General features: G+C 35.8%; 1 protein-coding gene across 1 annotated transcript in view; it reads right to left on the minus strand.

Moving 5' to 3' along the window:
* Positions 1-23,086, minus strand: part of FAF1 (Fas associated factor 1) — a 476,566-nt gene that overhangs the window by 248,618 nt on the left and 204,862 nt on the right. Inside the window, exon 7 of the mRNA XM_036849545.1 lies at positions 1,980-2,094. Within this exon, the coding sequence (XP_036705440.1) occupies positions 1,980-2,094 (115 nt within the window). The remainder of the gene's footprint in view (positions 1-1,979; positions 2,095-23,086) is intronic.

Genomic DNA, 23,086 nt, shown 5'->3' on the forward strand with positions numbered 1-23,086 from the left:
TTTCTTTTAATAATTGATGTAGTCATTTTGAATCATTCTGCATAGGATATCAGGTGTGAGCAGATTGCATTAACGCTGCTTAAACATTTCAACTTGTCAGTATGGCCAACTCGATTTCGGAAATATTTGCAGTATTTTCCCATCGAAACAGTAATAAAGGCAAAATAAATATATGCCACTACTTTATAATCACCGAACATTAATGAATATTTTATGTCTTTTTAAATCTCCCTGTTTAATTTAAAAGGGTGAAATTAAGTCTCCTCCCTGCAATATGCCAATTATCTGTAAATCAAACAATAACTTGGCTATTATGCTCCTTTTTGTTAATATAAGAGAAGCTAATTTGAAAACACTGAATGGCATTTTTAGACTATCAGTTTAATAGTCCTCTCTGCCCTCTTGTGGGAGAAAGTTGAAACACACTCAAACTATAGAAACTGGAAATGTTAGAACAAAAACGCAAAAAAACAAAAAAAGGTAAAATTCTGGCTATAAATATTTCAATCAGAAAAAAAAAATAAGGCAGTCTATATGTACCCTTCATGCGATATACTAGTCTTCAACTTAAAAAAGGAAATCAACCACAGAATGAAATTTACCTCTTATTATCTTTGCTGTTCTTGATTAAACTGGGGTTATTTATTTTGAAACTGAATTTCTTATTTAATTTTATTCAATATATAATTTAAATTTCATAATCATGAGGTTCCCAGAATAACTCTGCGATAGGACCACAGTTAAACATTATTTTCAATATAAAAACGACAATGATTCTTCAAGGAATTAAAATTTTAAATTTAGAGAACAGAACATCCATTATAGAGATTAAAAATGAAATGGCAATTAATATATTTAAAATCCTGAAAAAAATCAAATAATTTAAACCTATGATTCAAATTAGGGGCCAAGAAAAATCTTAAAGATCTTAGTTACTAGTCAACAAACTATTCAAGTGATAAACAGAGAAAATAAACTTCAAGTAATGAGTTATTTACGCCAAATTCAGAAGTTGAAATTTATTGATAAAACATGAAAAAAGAAAAACCATTAACAGTTCAGCCATTACTGAAACAATTCATATACCTCCGGAAAATGATTAGGGTGAAAACAACTTGTTCTTTCAATATGACATTAGTAATCAGTTGAAGCAATGTAGTCCAAGAAAAAATTTATGAAATAATCTAAGATTAAACAAGATTAATTTTCTTTATAAAAACATGAGTGGACAATGACTGTTGTCTTCATAACTTACAAGGGGGTAATGTGACATAGTCATCATTTCACTGTCTCTAAACACAAGTCTTGCCATAGCCTTACACATTTCCCCCCCCAAAGCAGATAAATTACTAGCTTTTAGGTGGGTGGGGCCACAGACAAGAAGTTACCTCTTCTCTCTTGGGGGAGGTTCTTTTTGAAACAGTGGCCCTGGTTGGTCACATTGATGAAAATATTGACACTATAAATAGATTCTTCTTAGATACTCTGAGCTAAATGACTGGGTTCCCTACAGCATCTCAGGAATACTGCCCAAGGCTGGAATTCAACTGCTTAAGAAAAGCCTCCTCAATTCCTTTTGGAAATAGGCAGGATACACTCTATAAATAATATATTTGAGAGCAACCTTTCAAATAAAGTATACGCATGTTTGAAAATGCATGCTGTCGATAATCTCCAAATTAATATTCTGAATAATTACTATAAAACTATGAAATATATAACAATGTGCTATTTCAAGCAGGGTTTTAAAAGTTGACTATTTTAAGAATTATCAAGAGCTTTCATTTACAACATCTTTCTAGGTCAAGTCATTTAATGTATCTACAGTAGTCACTGATGCTCAAGTTAATTAAAATTAAAAACCCAATAATGAAACATAAAGAGAGTTTCCAACCAGAACACATAAGCCCTCTCTTTAACAGGGTCAACATTAGCTATAATGAGCTACCTTTATTTCTTAGCTGTGAGACATAACTCACCTCTTGAATGGTACTGCTTCCTGAGAAGTTCAGGTTGTACTCCCGCTGGACTTCTCGGTGGGTGATGATCAGCATGAAGTTTTGATTTAATGACTCCTGCAGGGCACTGAAAGGGCTGAAAGAAAAACAAGGAACTCTGAGATGAACAAGTTCTAGCTTGCTTTACGGTTAGCTGCAAAAACCCCAGAAGTACCATAACCTCCACACAGGCATGTCCGGGCCCAATGTTATCATCTTTTCAGCTCCTAAAGGCAAGAGAGCAAGCTGAGAACAACCAAGGGGAGCTAACCTGTTAACTCCTTCTCTACCAAGGTGTTTTTAAACTTCAGTTATAGATACTTTGCATACATAAGAATTTCGACAAGTCATGTGCTACTGTCTGCATATGTATTTTCTCCAAGAGAGGCAAATTTTTGTCAATTATATTAAATTCCAAATATGCTACTAAAATGTATAATCAAAAACTGTGGTTCAATTCCAAATGAAACAGCAGTTCTGGAAGAACAGAAATTTGAAACTATTGTTTATACCCATGAGTGTCATATAGGTATAGAAATACAGTTTCAGTAAAAATTGAGAAAGTATTGAAATCTATAGAACTTTAATTGCTATACCGAAATTCCTTCAAAATAATTGTGCTTTCACTTACAAGTCAGAAATACCGAGAATTCAGAAATAGGAGAATTCAGAGCAATATTAAACTCTGTGCCAAAGTTCTAAAATGTAAGAAATGTGTCAGAAACATGAAGAATAAATGAATTTAGCCACATCAATTAAGAAAAATAAGCCATGGTTCTATTTGTTTATAACAATATTAAAAAGCACCATCGGCAATGAAAATAAAAATCTGTCACCATTATGTATGAACAATCTGTATTGCTAGTCTCAAGTGCAGTGCTAGTCTCTCTTCCATGCTATGCTTTAGAAGCAAAAAAAATATACGGTTCTGGCCTTCATCACTCCTCCTTTGCCAATATGTAACTATGTGATAAATATACATTCAACATAAGATTAGAATTACGCAGTTAATCTGTGTGTCCCAGTGTCGCCCATCGAGTTCACAGGTAAATTACAGATTCAAAATACCTAGGAAACACCTATATACAGCATGAAATATTATTGATCAAAATCAAGGGAAATAATACCCCACTAAAGTAGAGTTTCTTTAGGCAGGGACCTTTGTCTTTGACCCTTACCACTTAAGCATAATGCCTGGCACACTGCAGATAAATATTTATTTAATAATGAATAAACTGTAAATTTTCAGAAGGCAAGAGTCTTACTCATCTTTGTATTTTACACAGCAATGTTGCCTTCTGGAAAACTACCATGGGAATTAAGATTTTGATTTTGATTCACTTATTTATCTACATTAACTGAATGCCTCGCATTATTCCAGATGCTAAGGAAACCAACCCAAATAATACACAGTTCCTGTCCATGAAAACCTTCACAATCTAATGAGGGTAGACAGACACGTAGACAGCCATAGTATAATGTAATAGATACAACTGAGAAATTGAAAAAAAAAACAATGAAAACCAAGAAGGAAGTGTTTAACTTTGCCTCAGTGAGAGGGGGAAAGGGTTAAGGGAAAGCTTCAGAGGAGAATAAAAATATAAATTGAAATATAAAGGATAAGTAGGACCTTAGAGTTTATTAATTGGAAGGGACTAAATTTTTGTTTTATTTGGGGAAGGGAGATGGGTGGCACTTTTTAGACTAGGAAATAATACATGGAAGAACACAGCATGTTCATTCACTCAGTTAACATATATTTGTTGAGCACATACCTATGTTTATGACACCGTCCCAGTTGCTAGGGACACAGTTATGAACAACAAAAAAAATGGTCCCTGCTTTCATGAAACTTATATTCTAGTAAAGGAAACAATACTCAAGTAAATGAATAAGTAACTTTAGAGAATGTTAAGTGCTATGAAGAAAATAAACAGGATTATAAAAGGTAGCAGAGGGGTGGGGGGGGAAGGAAATTATTTTCAACATAATAGTTGGGGAAGACATCTCTGAGGAAATGACATTTAAGTTGAGGCTAGTATAAGAAAGAGATAGCAGGAATCTGATCATGTAGGTCCTTGTAGACCACAGTAAAGAACTTGGTATTTATAGTAATTGCAAAGGAAAGCCATTGGAAGGTTTTACACTGGGAAATGGTTAAGATCTGACTTACACGTACATTTATACAACATTATTCTGGTTGCTCTGGCTACAGTGCGAAAAGAGTCAAGGCAGGGCTAGTCCCAGCAAGAAGTGATGGTGGCTTACGCTAACTATAGAGGCAGAGAGTGAAGGGTTGTCAGGTTCAGATGTATTTTAGAGGTAGAAGCCAGACAACTTACTGATGGAATGTGAGAGAAAAATATAACTCCAAGGTGGTCGGAGCAAATGGAGAGATGGAATTGCATTTAACAAGGAAACCTGGGTTAAGAACAGGTTAGGTAGAAAATTTGAGAGTGAAGTTATGTATATATCAAAGTTTAAGGTGCCTATTAGAGATCCAAAAAGAGATATCATGTACAGCTGTGTATAAGAGTTGAGGGTCAAGTAAGAGAGCTCGGATCAGGAGAGTCGACAGCACATACAGGAGCCTGCCCCGCACCCCCTCCCCCCCTCCCCCCCCCCCCCGCTTATCTTCAGTTTCCGTTTCTGCAATTTCAGTTACCTGCAGTTAACCAAGGTCTGAAAACATTAAATGGAAAATTACAAAAATAAACAATTCATAAGTTTTAAATTGCAGGCTGTTCTGAGTAGAGTGATGAAATCTCACGCCCTCCTGATCCATCCTACCTGGGCCATGAATCATCCCTATGTCCAGAATACCCTGCCCCTTAGTCACTTAGCAGTTATCTTGGTTATCAGATAGACTATCATAGTGCTTGTATTCAAGCAACCCTTATTTTACTTAATAATGGCCCCAAAGCACAAGAGTAGTGACGCTGGCAATTCGGATCTGCCAAAGAGGAGCCATAAAGTACTTCCTTTAAGTGAAAAGGTGAAAGTTAAAAAAACATTGTATGCTGAGGTTGCTAAGATCAACAGTAAGAATGAATCTTCTACCAATGAAATTGTGAAGAAGGAAAAAGAAGTCTGTGCTAGTTTTGCTGTCTCACCTCTACATGCAAAAGTTATGGCTACAGTGCGTGATAAGTGCTTAAGATGGAAAAGGCATCATATTTGTCCAATAAGATATTTTGAGAGAAAGTCTGCATTCACATAACTTTTACTATAGCACATTGTCATAATTTTTCTATTATTAGTGATTGTTGTTCATCTCTTACTGTGCCTGTTATAAATTAAACTTTATCATAGGTATGTATGTACAGGCATACCTCATTATATTGCACTCTGCTTTATTTCGCTTCACAGACTGTGTGTTTTTTACAAGTTGAAGGTTTGTGGCAACCCCGCACTGAGCAAGACTATTGGCATCATTTTTCCAACAGCATTATTTTTTAATTAAGGTATGTACATTGTTTTTTTTTAGACATAATGCTATTGAACACTTAATAGGCTACAGTATAGTGCAAACTAAGTTTACATGCACTGGGAAACCAAAAATTCATGTGACTCACTTTATTACAATATTTGCTTTATCACAGTGGTCTGGAATTGAATCCACGATATCTCTGGGGTGTGTGCCTGTATAGGGAAAAACATACTATACGTAGAATATGGTACTCTCTGTGGTTTCAGGCTTCCACTGGGGGCCTTGAAATGTATTCCCCATGGATAGGGGGACTATTACAGATAGTATATAGATTTTGCAGCCAAAAGAAATCACCTAGGCAAACAGGGCTCTCCTCCCAAATACTGCACAGCTTTCAGACTACCTCATGTCCTACCATTAGTATTATTATAGACTGTCTCTTCTCTGAATTCATGTATCATATCCCTTATTTAATACTTATTTATAGTGTTTTGTATGGTTTGCTTTGTTTCACGTGTGGAAGTCCTGAATTCAAGACTACAAGCCTTTTGAGAGTAAGTATCTTTATTATTCATCTGTATTTCCCTCGACACTTAGCATACTAAAAGGTGATTCAAGGCAATCCTATAAACACTTAAGGAATAGTTCTGCATATTTGGAACTCCATATAACGAATTATTAATTCTCATTTTTTAAGCCTACCTTTGAAGTGCCACTTTACTCACAAAATTGTAGTTCAGAAAGGTTAAGTAATTTCCCAAGGTTATGCAGCTATAAAAAGATGGAACCCAGTTTTTAAACTATATTTGATTCTATGTTCTTCAGCATCCTATCTCCCAAATGGCTAGGCTGCTTTAGGGATACAAAGATGAGTAAGACCCTGCCTGCTAGGAGTTCACGATTCATTCATTCTTTCTATAATTATTTGATTCTTATTCGTAATAATACAGGAATCAAAGACATAATCACTGACCTCAAGACAGACTACTCTGAGAGTTAAAACAGATGTGAGGATTGTGGCGAAGAAAAAGAGTACTTTAAAGTACTATGAAGAAGAATGGATAGTAAGGGAGGGTGGGAGGGAGGGAGACGCAAGAGGGGAGAGATATGGGCACATATGTATATGTATAACTGATTCACTTTGCTATAAAGCAGAAACTAACACACCATTGTAAAGCAATTACACTCCAGTAAAGATGTTAAAAAAAATAAAAAATAAAAAAGAATGTATAGTCATTTGACAAGTATATAATAGAGGTGATTTCAGACATAGACTAGTTTGAGCAGAGATGAGATTGGAGAATACAGGGAAGGGTGGAGAAAGCAATGAGGAAGAAGTATAAGGGGATGTAAAGAAGGGTTTCTGAAACAGGAAACTTGAAAAACGTTAAAGACCAACATTATGGGGGCTTCAAATGCTGGGCTAAGGAGCTCAGAATTCCAGAAGTCTTGATTATTATATAGATAGATCCTCCTTTATCTTTACATATGAATCTATACAAACGCTTAATACCTTTAGTGCTTGCCTTTATGCAGTTCCTTAGATATGTTTCTTGATGTTGACTGGCAGACTTGTGCAGTAACTTTGTAGAAAGGTTTGCCAGGACCAGCAGTGACTGCCAAACTACGTTAGAAGAACACCAATTTAATCTAGTTCTGCAATTTCCCAGGAGCCCTGGGGAAGGGTAAGTTTGGCAAGAAAAAATATTTATGGCTTTAAACTGCTTGGGAGTCACAGAGTCAGATTTGAACTCCTACTCCACTCCCCACTAGTTGTTTGACCTTTGTCTCCCACCCCCACAATAATAATTCTTTCAATACTATTTATTTTGTGTCTACCATATACAGGCCCTTATTTTAGGCACTTAACTACTCCGAAAATTCTGTTTCCTCTTCAGAAAAAAGAAAATAACCTTTACCTGATAAAACTCTGAATATTATATTTTACAAAGCCAAGTGGGAATTTTTATTACATGTAAGTTTTAAGGTGGTCTATTATTAAAAATAGAATACTTTAGAGGGGTACCCATACTATAAAATCTTACAATGACAGTAAAACATTAACCAAAGTGTCTATGGTGGTTTTGTGGCAGTTATTTTTCATGTTTTAGTTTCATTTCTCTGTAGGAGTTGATAGAGGGTAAAATCTTTTTATTTATTTATTTTATATTGGAGTATATTGATTAGCAATGTTGTGTTAGTTTCAGGTGTACAGCAAAGTGATTCAGTTATACATAGACATGTATCTATTCTTTTTCAAATTTTCCCATTTAGGTTGTTACAGTAGGTCCTCGTTGGTTATCTATTTTAAATATAGCGGTGTGTACATGTCAATCCCAAACTCCCAATCTATCCCCCCTTCCCCTCCTGGTAACCAAAAGTTTGTTCTTTAAGTCTGTGAGTCTGTTTCTGTTTTGTAAATAAGTTCATTTGTATCATTCTTTTTTAGCTTCCACATATAAGCGATATCATATGATATTTGTCTTTCTCTGACTAATTTCACTTAGTATGATAATCTCCAGATAAAACCGTTTCTGATGCATGGAACATAACTGTACATTATGCGTAATGTTATCCAAGCTCACAGGGTTCTTTTTAACACAGATCTTGCTTGGGGTTGATATACCACATTCATGTTCCTTGTGAGAATGGTTTTTATTACCTGCAACCTCAGACTCCAGCCTGATTCATTCACTTAGCCATTAATAATAATGGCTAGCCTTTAATGAGTGTTACTATGCATCAGGCATTAAGGGCTTTGGGTCAACTTTATGAAGTTTATTATTATCATTTTCTTGTTACAGATGAGGAAACTGATGTTAAGTAACTTGCTTAATGTCACACACAAAATAAGTAGTAGTAACTCTTCTAAGGTCTAACTCTTATGATTTGTCCTCCAGATACTGGGGAAGAGGACCCAGTAAGATCTTATTTCTGCCTTCATTGAGTTTATAGAGGAATGCACAGACAAGCAAACCTACAATCCACATATGGTACCATTTGCTAAGAGCTCTAATACCACTTTTGCTAAGGTGGTATGGAAATACAGAGGAAGAATACCTAAATTAGACCAAGGAGGAGGCAAAGGCTGTAAAGGAATTTACTATGGTGATTTGCATAATTTTCAAAGATTTTATTGCTAAAATATTATCTATAGAAATTGATTCTAGCTGCTGCTTAGCAGAGTATGTTGAGCCCTTAGTTGCTGCATCTAGGAGCAATTTTCTCCACAGTAGTGTCTTCTAATAGTTGGTTAGGATAGTTAGCTACAGTTAATCCACCTTAAAGCAGTCTCTCTTTTACCTTCAAAATGCAAAGTCATTCATGCTACGTCAACTTTGACCTTCAGAATAGCTGAGGGTAATTACCAAAGTAGGTGGATGAGAAATAATACAGAACAGTTTTTTGTTTCCCTTAATTGCATGTTTTCTCTTCAATAAGAGGGAGAAGGAAAGGTGTAAGCAAATGTAGAAATTTTTTAAAAGCAGTTGAATTTTAACTCAATGCAAGAAATGGTTTTAATAGAACATCTATTCTCTCCTTACCGGTTTTTAATTTTTCATTCTCTATTATGATTTTACTTTCAGTTTGAATATTTGTATTTACCAACAACGAGATGGTTGTTTCTACAAATAGACAACAGTCATTAAAACTTACCATTGCTGTACCCTCAAATACAAACTGAAATTAATGTTTGAAATGTAATGAAAATCATATACATTGTCCCCAAGCTTTGAACTGGTGGTTATTTGCAAAAAACACAACACAGTGAATGTTAACATTTTAAAGCAATTAGTGGCAAAGTGCTAGACATTTTCACATATACCATCTCATAATTCTCCTAGCCAGTTTCTTAATTTTCAAGTTGGGGGAGGGACAGTGGGAGGCATGTGAGAGGGAACTACAAAAAGATAGATAGATAGATAGATAAACAGATAGATAATCTACTTCCTTAAAAATTTCAGTAGTATAACTGAGCATTAATATCTAAGCCACCAACAAAATTCTAGAAATAGTTTCAGCAGAACATCCCTTCTCTACTTTCTTTTCTGTCCACAAGTCTTGGACATTCATTCTGCTAATGAATGTCCACCTATGCCTGGGGAGATCCCATTCCAATTTAACTATGAGCATTTATCAGGAACAGAGAAGTCATCTGTAAAATGTCTGTCTTCTAGTGAGTAACAACTTCATTTTAATTCACTGACTTAGTTTAATACATTTTATATTGCCATCCAGTTTTTTTTGGGGTGGGGGGAAGGACAGTATGGGGAAAATTAGTGTACAGCAAATTTTAACACAGGCCCCAATAAATAAACCTGAAGTTACAGACATTTTTTTATACCTGAGAACATAAAAAGCCATAAATTATTGGCCTCCATATGTCAAGTACTGATGAAAGCAACACATTAATATATATAACAGCCTTTACTGTCTTGACTGCTTATTTCACATTGAGAGAGCACTTTAGTGATCCACTTACGCAGAAAGCACATGGATATTTTAATATGTATGACACAGTGATTTTTCAAGGTTAACTTAAGATTGCATTATGGTAGTGAAACGAACATTTGATCACCATGTAGCTATATACCTGTCATTAATTCCTGATTAAGAAGAGGAATGGCTTCCTCCTGACAAATAGCAGCAGGCCCTTAGGGTAGAACAGTAGAAGGCCGGGTGTCTTGCATCAAGGATAATAACAGTAATTTTAAGGATTTCTTCTTCAGCAATTCCTTGAATCAAGAATTCCCTCTTAAATCTTCAGTGGGCAGAAGATTTGGCCAGGCTAAATCAGAGCCTTCCTATTAAAACAGTAACAGTTCTAGGGGAAGCATTCATTGTTATAAAGTATAAATCCATCAAGATTAAACAACTAGACTAGGAAAAACAACACATTCAGACTTGGGTTTCAGGGCTGTTATGGACTGAATGTTTGTGTATTCCCTCAAATTCACATGCTGAAAGCCTAACCCTCAATGTGATGGTATTTGGAGGTCGGGCCTTTGGAAGATGATTATGCTTATATGAAGTCATGAGGATGGGGCTCCCATGATGGGATTACTGTTCTTATAAGAAGAAGAGAGAACAGAGCTTGGGCTCTCCCTCTGTCAAGTGAGGACACTGTGAGAAGGCAGCCATCTGCAAGCCAGGAAAAGGGCTCTCACTAGGAACCAAATCTGTCAGCATCTTGATCTTGGACTTTATAGCCTCAAGAACTGTAAGAAATAAATGTCTGTTGTTCAAGCCACCCAGTCAAGGGTATTTTGTTATAGCAGCCTGAGCTGACTAACATAAGGGCTTTTAAGAGTTCTGAATTCACAGCACTCAAGTAAACAGATACCATCAATTCTGCACAGGCTTCTACTAAATGGCTATCTGTTTGTTAAATGGTATATACACATCCAAATTAAAATTCCACTCATTAAAATCCATTGTAGAAAACAGTAAGTGTTTGTCAAAACTCATATAACTGGGGAATACTTAAGAACCCATTTATTATATGTAAATTATATCTCCACAAAAAAATTATAAGCCATAAAAAGTACCTGAACAATTGGATAACTACTATTTTGGCAATTAAATGGGTCCCATATTTTCTTTTTTTAAATGTTAATTCTCCTAAGTTATTTACTTTTTTTTTTTTTTAATTTTATTTATTTATTTATTTATTTTTGGCTGTGTTGGGTCTTCGTTTCTGTGCTAGGGCTTTCTCCAGTTGCGGCAAGCAGGGGCCACTCCTCATCGCGGTGCGCGGGCCTCTCACTACCGCGGCCTCTCTTGTTGCAGAGCACAGGCTCCAGATGCGCAGGCTCAGTAGTTGTGGCTCACGGGCCTAGTTGCTCCGCGGCATGTGGGATCTTCCCAGACCAGGGCTCGAACCCGTGTCCCCTGCATTTGGCAGGCAGATTCTCAACCACTGCGCCACCAGGGAAGCCCGGGTCCCATATTTTTAACTTCAAAAATACAACACACTTTTTATCAATGTAAATGGAAACCATGGATATTTTGCCATTGCTACTTAATAATACTATATGACCACTGACATATACGGCTGTTGTCCGTGAAATTAAATTTCTCAAATCAATGTTGTATACGTAGTTGAGTAAAATATTAACATCAATACAGAGATCAAAAAATCTCCTGTTTCATTATTGCTGTGTGTGTGTGCTTTTTCTTTTCTTGCACTGGATATTTTAAACAAATATCAATGTAAAATAACACGTTTAGAAGGTTCATTTCCAATAATTTTATTTTTTAAATATGACCTGATATTGAAGCCAAAAAAGTAATTTTTTCAAATTATTGTGACTTTTTCTTATAAAAATATAAATAATAATCTTAGAATGTGCTATTGAATTTTTCATTAATAATTTACAATTTATATCTTTCTAAAAGGCCCTACAAAATTTTCTCTCCTTTGTCTCTTTGGGAATATTTTATTATCTACAATGATCTTTTTATCCTTTCAGATATATCAAGCTTTTAAATTAAAAAGCATGACACATGGCAATTTAAATTTCCATTCTAAACTTACAGAGTCATATGAGCTCTTGTCAACAAAAGACCAAATTTACTATAATTGTGGATTATTTACACTAAAACAAAATAAGAAATCAATATGTAAATGTAATGTTTGTAGTAGCTAATGCAGCCAGCAATGACAGATTAGGTTCAAACAGCAATCAGTTTGAAAATCTGGCACATATGTAAATGAGCTAGGGACTTGATGTTTACATTTGACTGTATTTCATTCAGGATTTTTAAATTGTCTCAGGAACAGCACAAAAATAAAATGTTAATCTTTCCACTACAAATATAACTTGAGCCCTCATCATAACTGAAATTAGGTTTTGCTCCTGTCCAGCTAAACTAACATATGATACTAATAATTCTGAGCTGCAGATTACATCATTCTTAATTAACACTCTGCTACAGTTGTTAACATCCTCCAAGACACCATGTTATCATCACCACAAGTTCTGTAACAATCTTAAAACGACGTTTAACAAAGGTTGTCCTCTTACTCTGCAGCTACTTTTAATTGCTTTCTTTGCTGGCAATTAAATATGTCTAGATAAACAAACATTCGGTTTCACATAATTCTTAACAACATTTTCATGAAGATTTCAAAGTTCAGGTGTCCTTATGTCTATAATTACTGTTTATCAATATAGAGATCTACTGGATTCAGCAAAATGTACTAACCAAAGTATATAAAATTAATCAAAATGTGGTAATTAGCGGTGATAGTGATATATTGTGATCCATCAAGTAGTTCATAGTAAAACTGTCAAAACATAATTCTATTCATCTAGACAAACCACGAAGAAAGAAAAAGAATTTACAGATACAATGATTTTTGTTTCATGAATTAGTGACCAAGTTTCCGACTGTCCATTAAATCAACCATAGAGAATACCTGCAGTTCTTTTTCGAAGTGTGATGTTAACAAGCTAATCTCAGTACTCACTGACCTATCAATAGGCAGTAAACTATATAAATGGGTTTGCTACATCAATCCAATTAGATGTGTTGTGATCTCCACCAATGCTTTAACTGGGGACAAGTTTCTTTCATCCAGAATGCATAACTATAGGGAAATGTCCTCTTCTTAAAAAAAGCCACTTTTCAAGTAGCCCCTTATTAAGAAACACTTACCAATCCAATACTTCCTAATTTTACTTTTACAAAATCTAATAATAATGATCACAAGAATTAAAGTTGAACAGTAATCACAATAATGTACTTGAAACACTGATTATATTAATTTATTCTTAAGAAATGATGAGTTACTTTAAGAATGATACATCGAATTGTTATCAAATACTGTACTACTTACAACACTGGTAAAACATTTTCACAGATGAATATCCTTTGTGAAAACAAACAAAAAAGTTGTTGTTTTGTAAAGCATTTTGGAAGAAAAAATTAACCAATCCTTTCAGAACATTTACTTGCATGTATAAAGTTTCCCCTTTCTGTACCTCAGTTCCCCTAGTCATAAAATGGGACTAGATTAGATGATTGCTTTAAATCCTTCCAAAGACGATACCCTAGAGCTTTCTTCTAAGTCAGAGCTCTCATGGATATGACTCTTGCATTAAGGGAGAACACCAAAAATTGAAATAGCAGGATATAGACTAAAATAAAAAGTGAAAAATATTATAAGGATTAACATCTGTGCAGAGATTGTGAGGTGCTGAGGGAATAGAAGTAGGATGAGAGCTATCTGAAAGCAACCTTAGAATGTCCTTGTAATAAGTGAACCCCACAACAGTTCCATGATACTGTTCAGTTACCTTTTTAGTTGGGATAATGGGGGGTGAAGAAGTATCTTGAATGGCCTCAGTACAGGGTGGGAGAGATGGGAAAAAGAAAACAAAAAAGAAAAAAATAAACTGTTTGTATGAGTATCAATACACATACCACCCAGAGGGTGTCACCTCTTAGCTAAGACCGAGACTAGAAGCACAGCTGGATACCTATTACCACAGCTAGTTATAAGAAGCAGAGACAGAAGAGGAATAGTTCAGTTTTTCCCTTAATTATAGCAGGCTTAATGGATTTAGTGAAGTGCACATCCAACCGTAGAAGGTTAGAAGAGACCTCAAGGATCATGAGAACAATGTTTCATTTGCTTTTCTTCAAGCTTCTGCCTCTGCTTACAGGGTGAATACTATTTCTGCCCATGCTGCTTCTCCTCACAAAGGAAGTGTTTTAACATTTGTAGCATTTTCTCCCCATTCTAAACCTGCTTCCTCCAGAGAAAAGAAGAGACTATTATAATTATTCACAAGGTCACCTTGTACTAGGTTAGGTTTCACAGAAGGCAGGGACGAGACCAGCAGCTTCCTCTTCCATTTCCTATGCCCTAATGCACTAAATTCCCTTCCACTTTTTATCCTCTGTGGTAAATACCCCTGGACAAGGTTTGCCATGAGCTCTCTAAGCTATGTTTCCTGCTGTGACCAGGTTGGTGAGGCAGGTCTACTGCATCAGTCCTTAAGGCTCTGAAGACCCAGTCATAACTCTTTTTATGGGTCACTTGAGCATGTGGGCCCTAAGATTTGGATCTGGAGTGAAAGGTAAAAGACCTCACTTAGGACTCAAGTCTAAGCCACATGATCCATTTGGTGCTTGTCTGGCTACTAAAGCAGTTTCTTTTTCCAGTCATGGAGCCTCTTTATTTTCTGGTAGCATCTAAGGCCCGGAGCAGAGGAGTGACCTGCCCAAAGTCAAACAGTGATTCTGTGGGAGAGCTGGGGCTAGAACTCAGATAGGGCTAGGACTCAGATATCTTGACTCACTACTCCTCAATTTCCTTCCACAGTATCCATCAGAAAATATAATACCCTACTCTCACCTAATTCAAGGCTACTGTCACCTGCTTTCCCACCAACGGTTTTCCAAGGACAAAAAAAAGGCCACATATTTTAACACCAGTGGTTTACTTAACTATCACAGGAGTCCCAATTAGCACCCTGAATTTACTAATGCTTGCACAAATAGCAACTAATTCAAAGTCAGAATTAAAAGCAACTTCACAACTCAGAGGCCACACAAGAGGACCATATGCTAGACTGCATGACCAGAGCTCAACAATACCCTCATAGAACTCATCGAAATATTAATGGGAACCATCCTCCCAGTATAAAAAGGTCAAAGTTCAAAAGCAAGACTCAGGGCTTCCCTGGTGGCGCAGTGGCTGAGAATCTGCCTGCCAATGCAGGGGACACGGGTTCGAGCCCTGGCCTGGGAAGATCCCACATGCCGCGGAGCAACTAGGCCCGTGAGCCACAACTACTGAGCCTGCGCGTCTGGAGCCTGTGCTCCGCAACAAGAGAGGCCGCGATAGTGAGAGGCCCGCGCACCGCGATGAAGAGTGGCCCCCGCTTGCCGCAACTAGAGAAAGCCCTCGCACGAAACGAAGACCCAACACAGCCAAAAATAAATAAATAAATAAATAATAATTAAAAAAAAAAAAAAAGCAAGACTCAATTACTACTTGTAAAAGGGACAGCTACACATAAGGGATACCTTATTTTCTGTCACCCTGCCATAAAAATGAAGACAATCTATATAATTAAAATGGAGCTGGACATTTTTAGCACTTATTAGAATAAGACCAAAGCAAGTTGAAAAGACTGTCTTTTATTACCAAGACACCCATTCAGTCCTTTTCTAGCAAGGTGATCATTAGTAACACCAAATCCAAAAATACTAAGCCTTCTCCATTTATATTTATACATGGCCTGAGGGCTTTGGCACTAGTTATTTCCCTTGCCTAGAATACTATTCATTCTGCTCTTCACTTTAATGGTCCCTCAATCATTCATGTCTCAGTTGAAACAGTACCTCTTCTGAGAGGCCTTTCCTGACCTTACAACTTACAGTAGTCACCCAATTACTTCTCATCATGTCACTCTATTTCAGTTTTCTGCAAAGCACTTGTTATCATCTGATAATTTTTCTGGTTTATCTTATTTGTAGTTTGTTGCCTGTCCCTCCACCCTACCCCCATGTCTACACATATTACATTGTAAACTCCATGAAACCAGGTACCTTGTTGTCTCGTTTCTCATTGTATCCCTAACACCTAGAACAAGGACCTAACACATTGTAAGATGGTACTCAATCTATATCTAGTAAATGAGTGAATAACTGACATCCTGCATGAATAAATGAGATGGACTCTCCATTTATCTGAAAAACACTTTATGATGAGTTTGACAAATAGCAAAACAGCCAATGGAGAGACTACACATGCATGGATAAAGAATTAAATCCCTCAATTTGTCATGAAGCTTTTCATATTCATCACAACAAATGTTTATTAAGGGCTCTACACAGATGGTGCTCTCATGAACTGAGGGAGATGCTCAGTAAGAGTGCTCTTGCTCTTCACAGCTCAGGATCTGGCTGGAGAGAGGACAGCCATATAAGAAATAATACGAGGGAAACTAAGACTCAGAGAAGAAAGATGCTGCCTGAGGCCACAAAACCAGGGTAGGACAGTTATAGGATAAACAGTGTCTCACTATAAAGCCAGAGCTCCTTCCGTTACTCCATACTTTGATGAGAAAAATGAAAAGGAACACTGGACAAAAAGGCTAAACTCAGGTCAAGGAGTGGAGTTGCCTAGTTCATTACATTTATGGGACACCTGTAAGATCTTTGGCTCCCCAAGTATCTTATATCTGTTCCGCATGATGCTTGATATCCCTACATTAGAACTTTACTTCTTACATTTGGTCTCTCTTAGGAGGCAAACATCCTTAGGCATGTAGCACTTCACAGTATTCATTCCACAAATAGTTCTAAGTACCTACTATGTTTCAGGCCCTCTTTTAGCTGCTGAGGATATAACAGTGAACAAAAAAAAAAGTCGCTGATTTCTTACAGCTTTACATTGTGATGAGGGACACAGACAACAAATATGAATATATTACTAATATTACTAATATAATGCATTGTTGTGATAATGTAAGATAAAGGGAGAATGTATAACAGAGGGGCTTTTTTAGCCAGGGGAATCAAGAAAAGCCTATCTGAGGATGTAACATTTGAGTAGAGGCCTGAATAAAGTAAAGGAGTAAGCCAAGTTGATAAGTGGTAGATCATTTCAGGCAGGGGAATAGCAAAGTGCAAATGTCCTGAAGTTGAAGCACACTTAGAATGTTTAAAGAAGAGCAGGGAGGCCAGTGTGGCTGGCAAGATACAAGCCAGAGATGAGAATGATAAAAGATGAAGTTAGAGAAAAAGTCAGGAACAAGATTATGTAAGTCCTATATACCTTAGTAAGGAACCTGGATTTTTATTCTAAGTGCAAAAACGCAAATGGAGGGGTTTGAGCAGGGGAGAGACATAATCAAGTTATGGTTTTTGGTTCATTTACATCTTAGACCATTTGAATGCTGGGAGAGGTGCCACTTGAAGGTAGTGGAATAAGGACAGGGGAAAGAAGAGGTCATTAAATGGTAAGGCTGAGAGAAGGCAAAGAAAAGTTTACCTACTCATTTTTATTATCTGTGGTTATAAGTGAGATTTACACACAATTTTTTCTTACATTATCTTTTTCTAGTTTTGGTAACAAGATTACATGAACATTATAAAATAAGATAGTTAGCAGTCTCACTGGGAAGAGTTTGTGTAAACTTTCTTTATGGAAATCCTCTGGGGTGGGGGAGGGGGAAGAAGTGGCATGTGAAATTTTTGACTACAAATTCAATTTCTTTGATGGCTATCACTTTTTTCAGGTTACCTATTTCTTGTATTCATTTTAGTACTTGATAGTTTATGCAAAAGTCTCCATTTCAACTAAATTTCAGATTTTAATAAGCCATAAAGATATGCTTATTTTATTACTATTCATGCACATTTTTGTTTTAAAACAATTTATTAATTTCTTATGATTTGTATTAACTTATTTAATAATTATTTTATTAATCAAATAATCTCTTCTGAATCTGTAGTTAAGTCCCCTTTTTCATACCTAATATTTTTGTGCTTACCCTTGTTTTTTCTTGGCTTGATTTTTCAAGCAGTTATTACTTGTTGATTACTTCTATCATTAATTACTGCTTTTAAACCTTTCTTTCCTTCTATTTTCTTCAGACTTACTCTATTGTTATTTCTCTATTTTCTTAAGTTGAACATACAATGCAATTGTTTTCTATCTTTCTTATCTTCTAATTAGTGGACTTAATATTACAAATTTCCCTCTAAGTACCACTTTTGCTATATTCAAAGTTTTAGTATATAGCACTCTTATTTATGTTCACTTCTGAACAGCTAGTGGTTGCTATTATGATTTCATTTTTACCCATAAATTTTTTTTTTCTTTTTTTTACCCATAAGTTATTTTGAAGTAAATTATTTGTAGTATCCAATGTATGGAGAATCTCAGAGATACCTTTTTATTATTACTTCACTTCTAATTTTATTGCATAATGGCCAGAGAATGGGTCAGCATGATAGTGATTCTTTGATACTGGCTTTGTGTTCTAATATGTGGTCAATTTTCATAAGTATTCTATATGTGCTTAATTTGGTTATTCAAATAATATATAGCCTACAAAGATTTATTGCTTAATTCATTAGTTTCCATAAGACATCTGTATATAATTGTGGTTGAACTATTTTTCCTTGTAATTTTGTCAATTTTTGCTGATTTGTGCACACAAGTTTACAATTGTCATGTCTTCTTGGTAAACTGTCCCTCAATATTATTTGCCTTAAATTCAATTTTATGTGATATTAATATTGCCACACTACATTTAAAAAATTAATATTTGGCTTAAATATCATTTCTTATACCCTTTCTCTTTTCTGTGTCATTTCTTTAAGAGATATTTCTCTGATAAACAACATATAGCTGACTATTCCTTTTTCTTCTAGAAGCATGCAGGTTATTTTTCTTCAGTGTTTATCCCCTTAAGTTATAACATTTATACCTAGGTTTATATTTTTCTAATATAGACTAATTTAATCAGTAGCTCTAGCTTTCTTCAAATAAGAACCTAAACAAGCTCTCAATAACTACTCTCTCTCTGCCATCACCTAACCCCTACCCCTAATTCAGTTTACCCATCTGCAAAATGTGACAAAGAACACCCATCTATGATTTATTGTGAGGATTTAATCAGATAATATATATAAAGGGCTTGGCAAAAAGCCTGTCTTCATAAATGATAACTGTTGTGTCACTATCACTTACCAAATACTTTAACTTCATATTTAACATCCTTATTCTTGTAACTATTACCTATCTTCTACTGCAGTATTATCTATAATTTACACTTTTCAACAACTATTACTTAACAGCACTGAAATCCAGAATCCAGAAATGTTCTCCATTTGCTCCAATCTTCTATTCTTCTACCTTTTCTGTCTCTAAACCTGCCAGCTAACTTCAACACTTAACCCCTGGACTCCACCCTGCCTCCCTGCTATAGACTGAACTGCATCCCCCAACCCTAGAAATCCTATATTGAAGCCCTAACCCCCAATATGGCTGTATTTGCAAACAGTCTTTAGGAAGTAATTAAGATTAAATGAAGTCATAAGGGTGGGGCCCTAATCCAATAGGATTGGTGTCTTTATAAGAAGAGGAAGAGAGACAAGAGGACTCCAGTACTTGCTTGCTCCCTGCCTCCTCTACTTCCCTTCCCCAACTTCCTTTCCCTCCCTCCTTCCCCCCTACCCCCAACCCCCCAAATGAGGACACAGTGAGAAGGCAGCTGTCTGCAAGCCAGGAAGAGAGCTCTCACTAGAAACCAAATCTCACAGGAACCCTGATTGGGCTTTTCAGCCGCAACAACTGTGAGAAATAAATGTCTATTGTTTGTCACCTAGTCTATGGTATTTTGTCATTGCAGCTTAAGTTAAGATACTCCCATACTCTTTTTGTCCACCAGCCCTTTCTGGTTTCACTTTTTCAATTTTTTCCTATTTGCTGTCTCTTCCTCCTCATAATTCTAATAATTCTTTAGTCTCTTGACCCTACTCCTCCCTCAACTTCTCTCTCCCTTCAGAGTTGAATTTTCTGAAAATAACAGTAACTCTAATCCCTCATTTCTCACTTATCCATTAAAATCTACTACAACCTGGTTCTTATTCTCATCTTCCTACCAAAAATGATCTTAATAAATGCATTAATTACTTATATACCAAACTGATGACCTTTTAAATAATTACCATACTACTTGGAATACACTGCAATATTTTGTACCATTGTACATTTGAGACAAAAAATATAGGCAGTAGTACATATTTTTCAGGATTGTCTCAGTTCTAGACATGTGACTGAATTACATATGGGACACACACCAGTGAAAAGCTCCATTGGCAAGTAGGAAACAGGTGTTTATAAATAGAGACTTGTCATCTATATATGTTTTTGGAAATTGAAGTATTGAGAGAAGACGTCAGGGAGAATGTACAGTAAGAGGGACTGCTGAAAACAGAACTCTGGGAAACACCAACTTTTAGAGCAGATGAAGAAAAGAGGTGACTACTGGATGAATCAACCTGAGTGGCACACAGAACACCAAAACAGTGTTGGAAATTTTCTTTAAAGAGATGAATTAAGGGGACTTCCCTGGTGGCACAGTGGTTAAGAATCCGCCTGCCAATGCAGGGGACACGGGTTCAAGCCCTGGTCCAGGAAGATCCCACATGCCATGGAGAAACTAAGCCCATGAGCCACAACTACTGAGCCTGCATGCTTAGAGCCTGTGCTCCACAGCAAGAGAAGCCACCGCAATGAGAAGCCTGTGCACCGCAACGAAGAGTAGCCCCTGCTCACTGCAACTAGAGAAAGCCTGCACCAGGAACGAAGACCCAGCACAGCCAAAAATAAATAAATAAATAAATAATATATATATATATATATATATAAATAAGCTTATATATACCTTAATAAATAGGTTATAAGCTCCCACAGGACAGAGCTTGTTTTCATCTAGTAGGTAATCAATAAATCTTTGATAGATTGAATCTTTCCTATAATAATATGAAACAGGTATAATTAACAGTCCCCATCCCTTCTGATTTTACTATGATTTACAGTATAATCTGAAGTTGTGCCATAGGGGTACTGCATCACCTTTGAATTAATTAGTGAAATCTGATTTATTTAAAAAGTTTTTAAATGCTTTTCAACTGTTATAAAGATTACGATTAAAGAGTTTGCTCTTAAATTCTCAAAAAGCCTGAAATTCTGTTTTCTGAAAAACATTACTTACTTTAAAATAATTCTAAATATAATTCAGTTATAGACACTTATATGGTAATTTTGCTGCTCTTAGCTTTTAAAAAAAAAATGTAAATACAAAATAAGACTCAATTAACAGGCACCCCCTAGTGGCAGTAAAATCAAGTTAAGAAAAAAAAATTTTATAAGACATGGTTTAAGATATAGCTCTCACCAAACCTTGAGAATAATATTGTTTGTCAGTAAACAATTTAAAAGCATGTTATTTTATATCTACATTTTACTAAATGACTAATAGTGTACGGTAACTAAAAGTTCATTCACACACCGAAATTTCACTAATATTCTTGAGAACTACAGTAAGTGAAATAATGTATATAAATGCCCTTCAACAAGTATATAATGACAAATTACAAGATATTTTTAAAAAAATCTCAGCTTCCAAAAAAGAAGGCATCTTTGGAATAAAGCTTTATATATTTCTGTCAAGAAACTGGAAGCTATAGTAGATGGAGGGTCAGATGGAGATTTCAGTATCAGAAGTATTCACTGATGACCTTGAACAATCCACAAAACTCTTCTAAACACCTCAATTTGCTAATTTATAAATTAGAGATATCAAAATCAGCCTGTAATCTTGTAGAGTTGTTATAAAAATCAAGTGAGGGTTGAATGAAAAAGATTACTATTGGTATTTACTAGCATAAATAATTGTAATAATCATGCTTTGTAATTTGTGATTTCACATATAATGTACCTCTCCTGCTTAATGAATTTTTACAACCACCCTGGCAACTAAAATCAATGCTTCCTATTTTATATATGAAAAATCTAAGACCCTAACCAAGCTGGGAGTGTAATCCAGGATTTTTCTCTCTAGGTCTTGTTATCTTTTATATGACGAGATAGATTATAATCATATTACTTTTCTGATTTGGTCATAATAAATTTTGTTTAGGAGTGATACTGTAATACCAGTGTTGTCTATAATACCAGTGTTGTCTAGTCCATTGAGAGAAGACTGATACTCTATAAAGAAAGAACCTAATATTTGCCATTGCATTGGAATTGGAATGGTGGAATCCAGCGACAGGACCTCGTCATAGTTCTGCACTGCAATTAACAGGCAGTTTATTATGCAGTTCCCCTTAGTCTTCCAACATCCACTGACTTGTGTCAGAGAAATAAAAGAATAAAACCAATTAAATATCAAACCAACCACCTAAATAAAATATACCTTTAAAAAAATCCCAAATCTGAGGTGAAGAGAAGACAATTCAGGGAACAGGTCTCGGGTAGAAATATAAATTAGAGATATAAAATTGACAGTGCACACAGACGACACTTAAAAGCCATGACACTGAATTTAGTAATGTGGTCAGCAGTGACAATGGCAAGTCCACCAGCAGGTCCCTACTTAGACTGGGCTCAAGAGAAACGGGAGGAAAGGAATTAGAGACAACAAATATAGACAACTCTTTGGGGGAAGTTTTGTTATCAAAGGGACTAGAGAAATGGAGTGATTGCTGGAAGGGGAGGTGGGATCAAGAGAAAAATGGAAGAAATAACATCACGTTTGAATGTTAATGGTAACACTCTACTAGAGGGAAAAACTGATGATGCAGGGAAGAATTAAAGTGAAGGAAGTCCTTGATTTAGGCCAGAGGGAATACAGAATGTAATCCAAAGCAAACATGGAGGTTTGGCGTTAGATAGGAGATTGGACATGCCATCTAGAGTAACAGGAGAAAAAGAAGAGTATGTGTATAAGACACAGGTAAGTAAACAGAGACCAAGTTGGAAGCTTGTGGAAATTCTCTTGTGATTGCCTTCATTTAATCAGTGAAACAAAATAGGAAATGAAGTCATCAGCTGAGGGTGAGAACAGGGGAGAGGTGTTTTAAAGGTCTGAGGAAAAGATAAGTGTAAAATAGCCATTTA

This window comes from Balaenoptera musculus, chromosome 1, assembly GCF_009873245.2.
Source record: "Balaenoptera musculus isolate JJ_BM4_2016_0621 chromosome 1, mBalMus1.pri.v3, whole genome shotgun sequence".
NCBI lineage: Eukaryota > Metazoa > Chordata > Mammalia > Artiodactyla > Balaenopteridae > Balaenoptera > Balaenoptera musculus.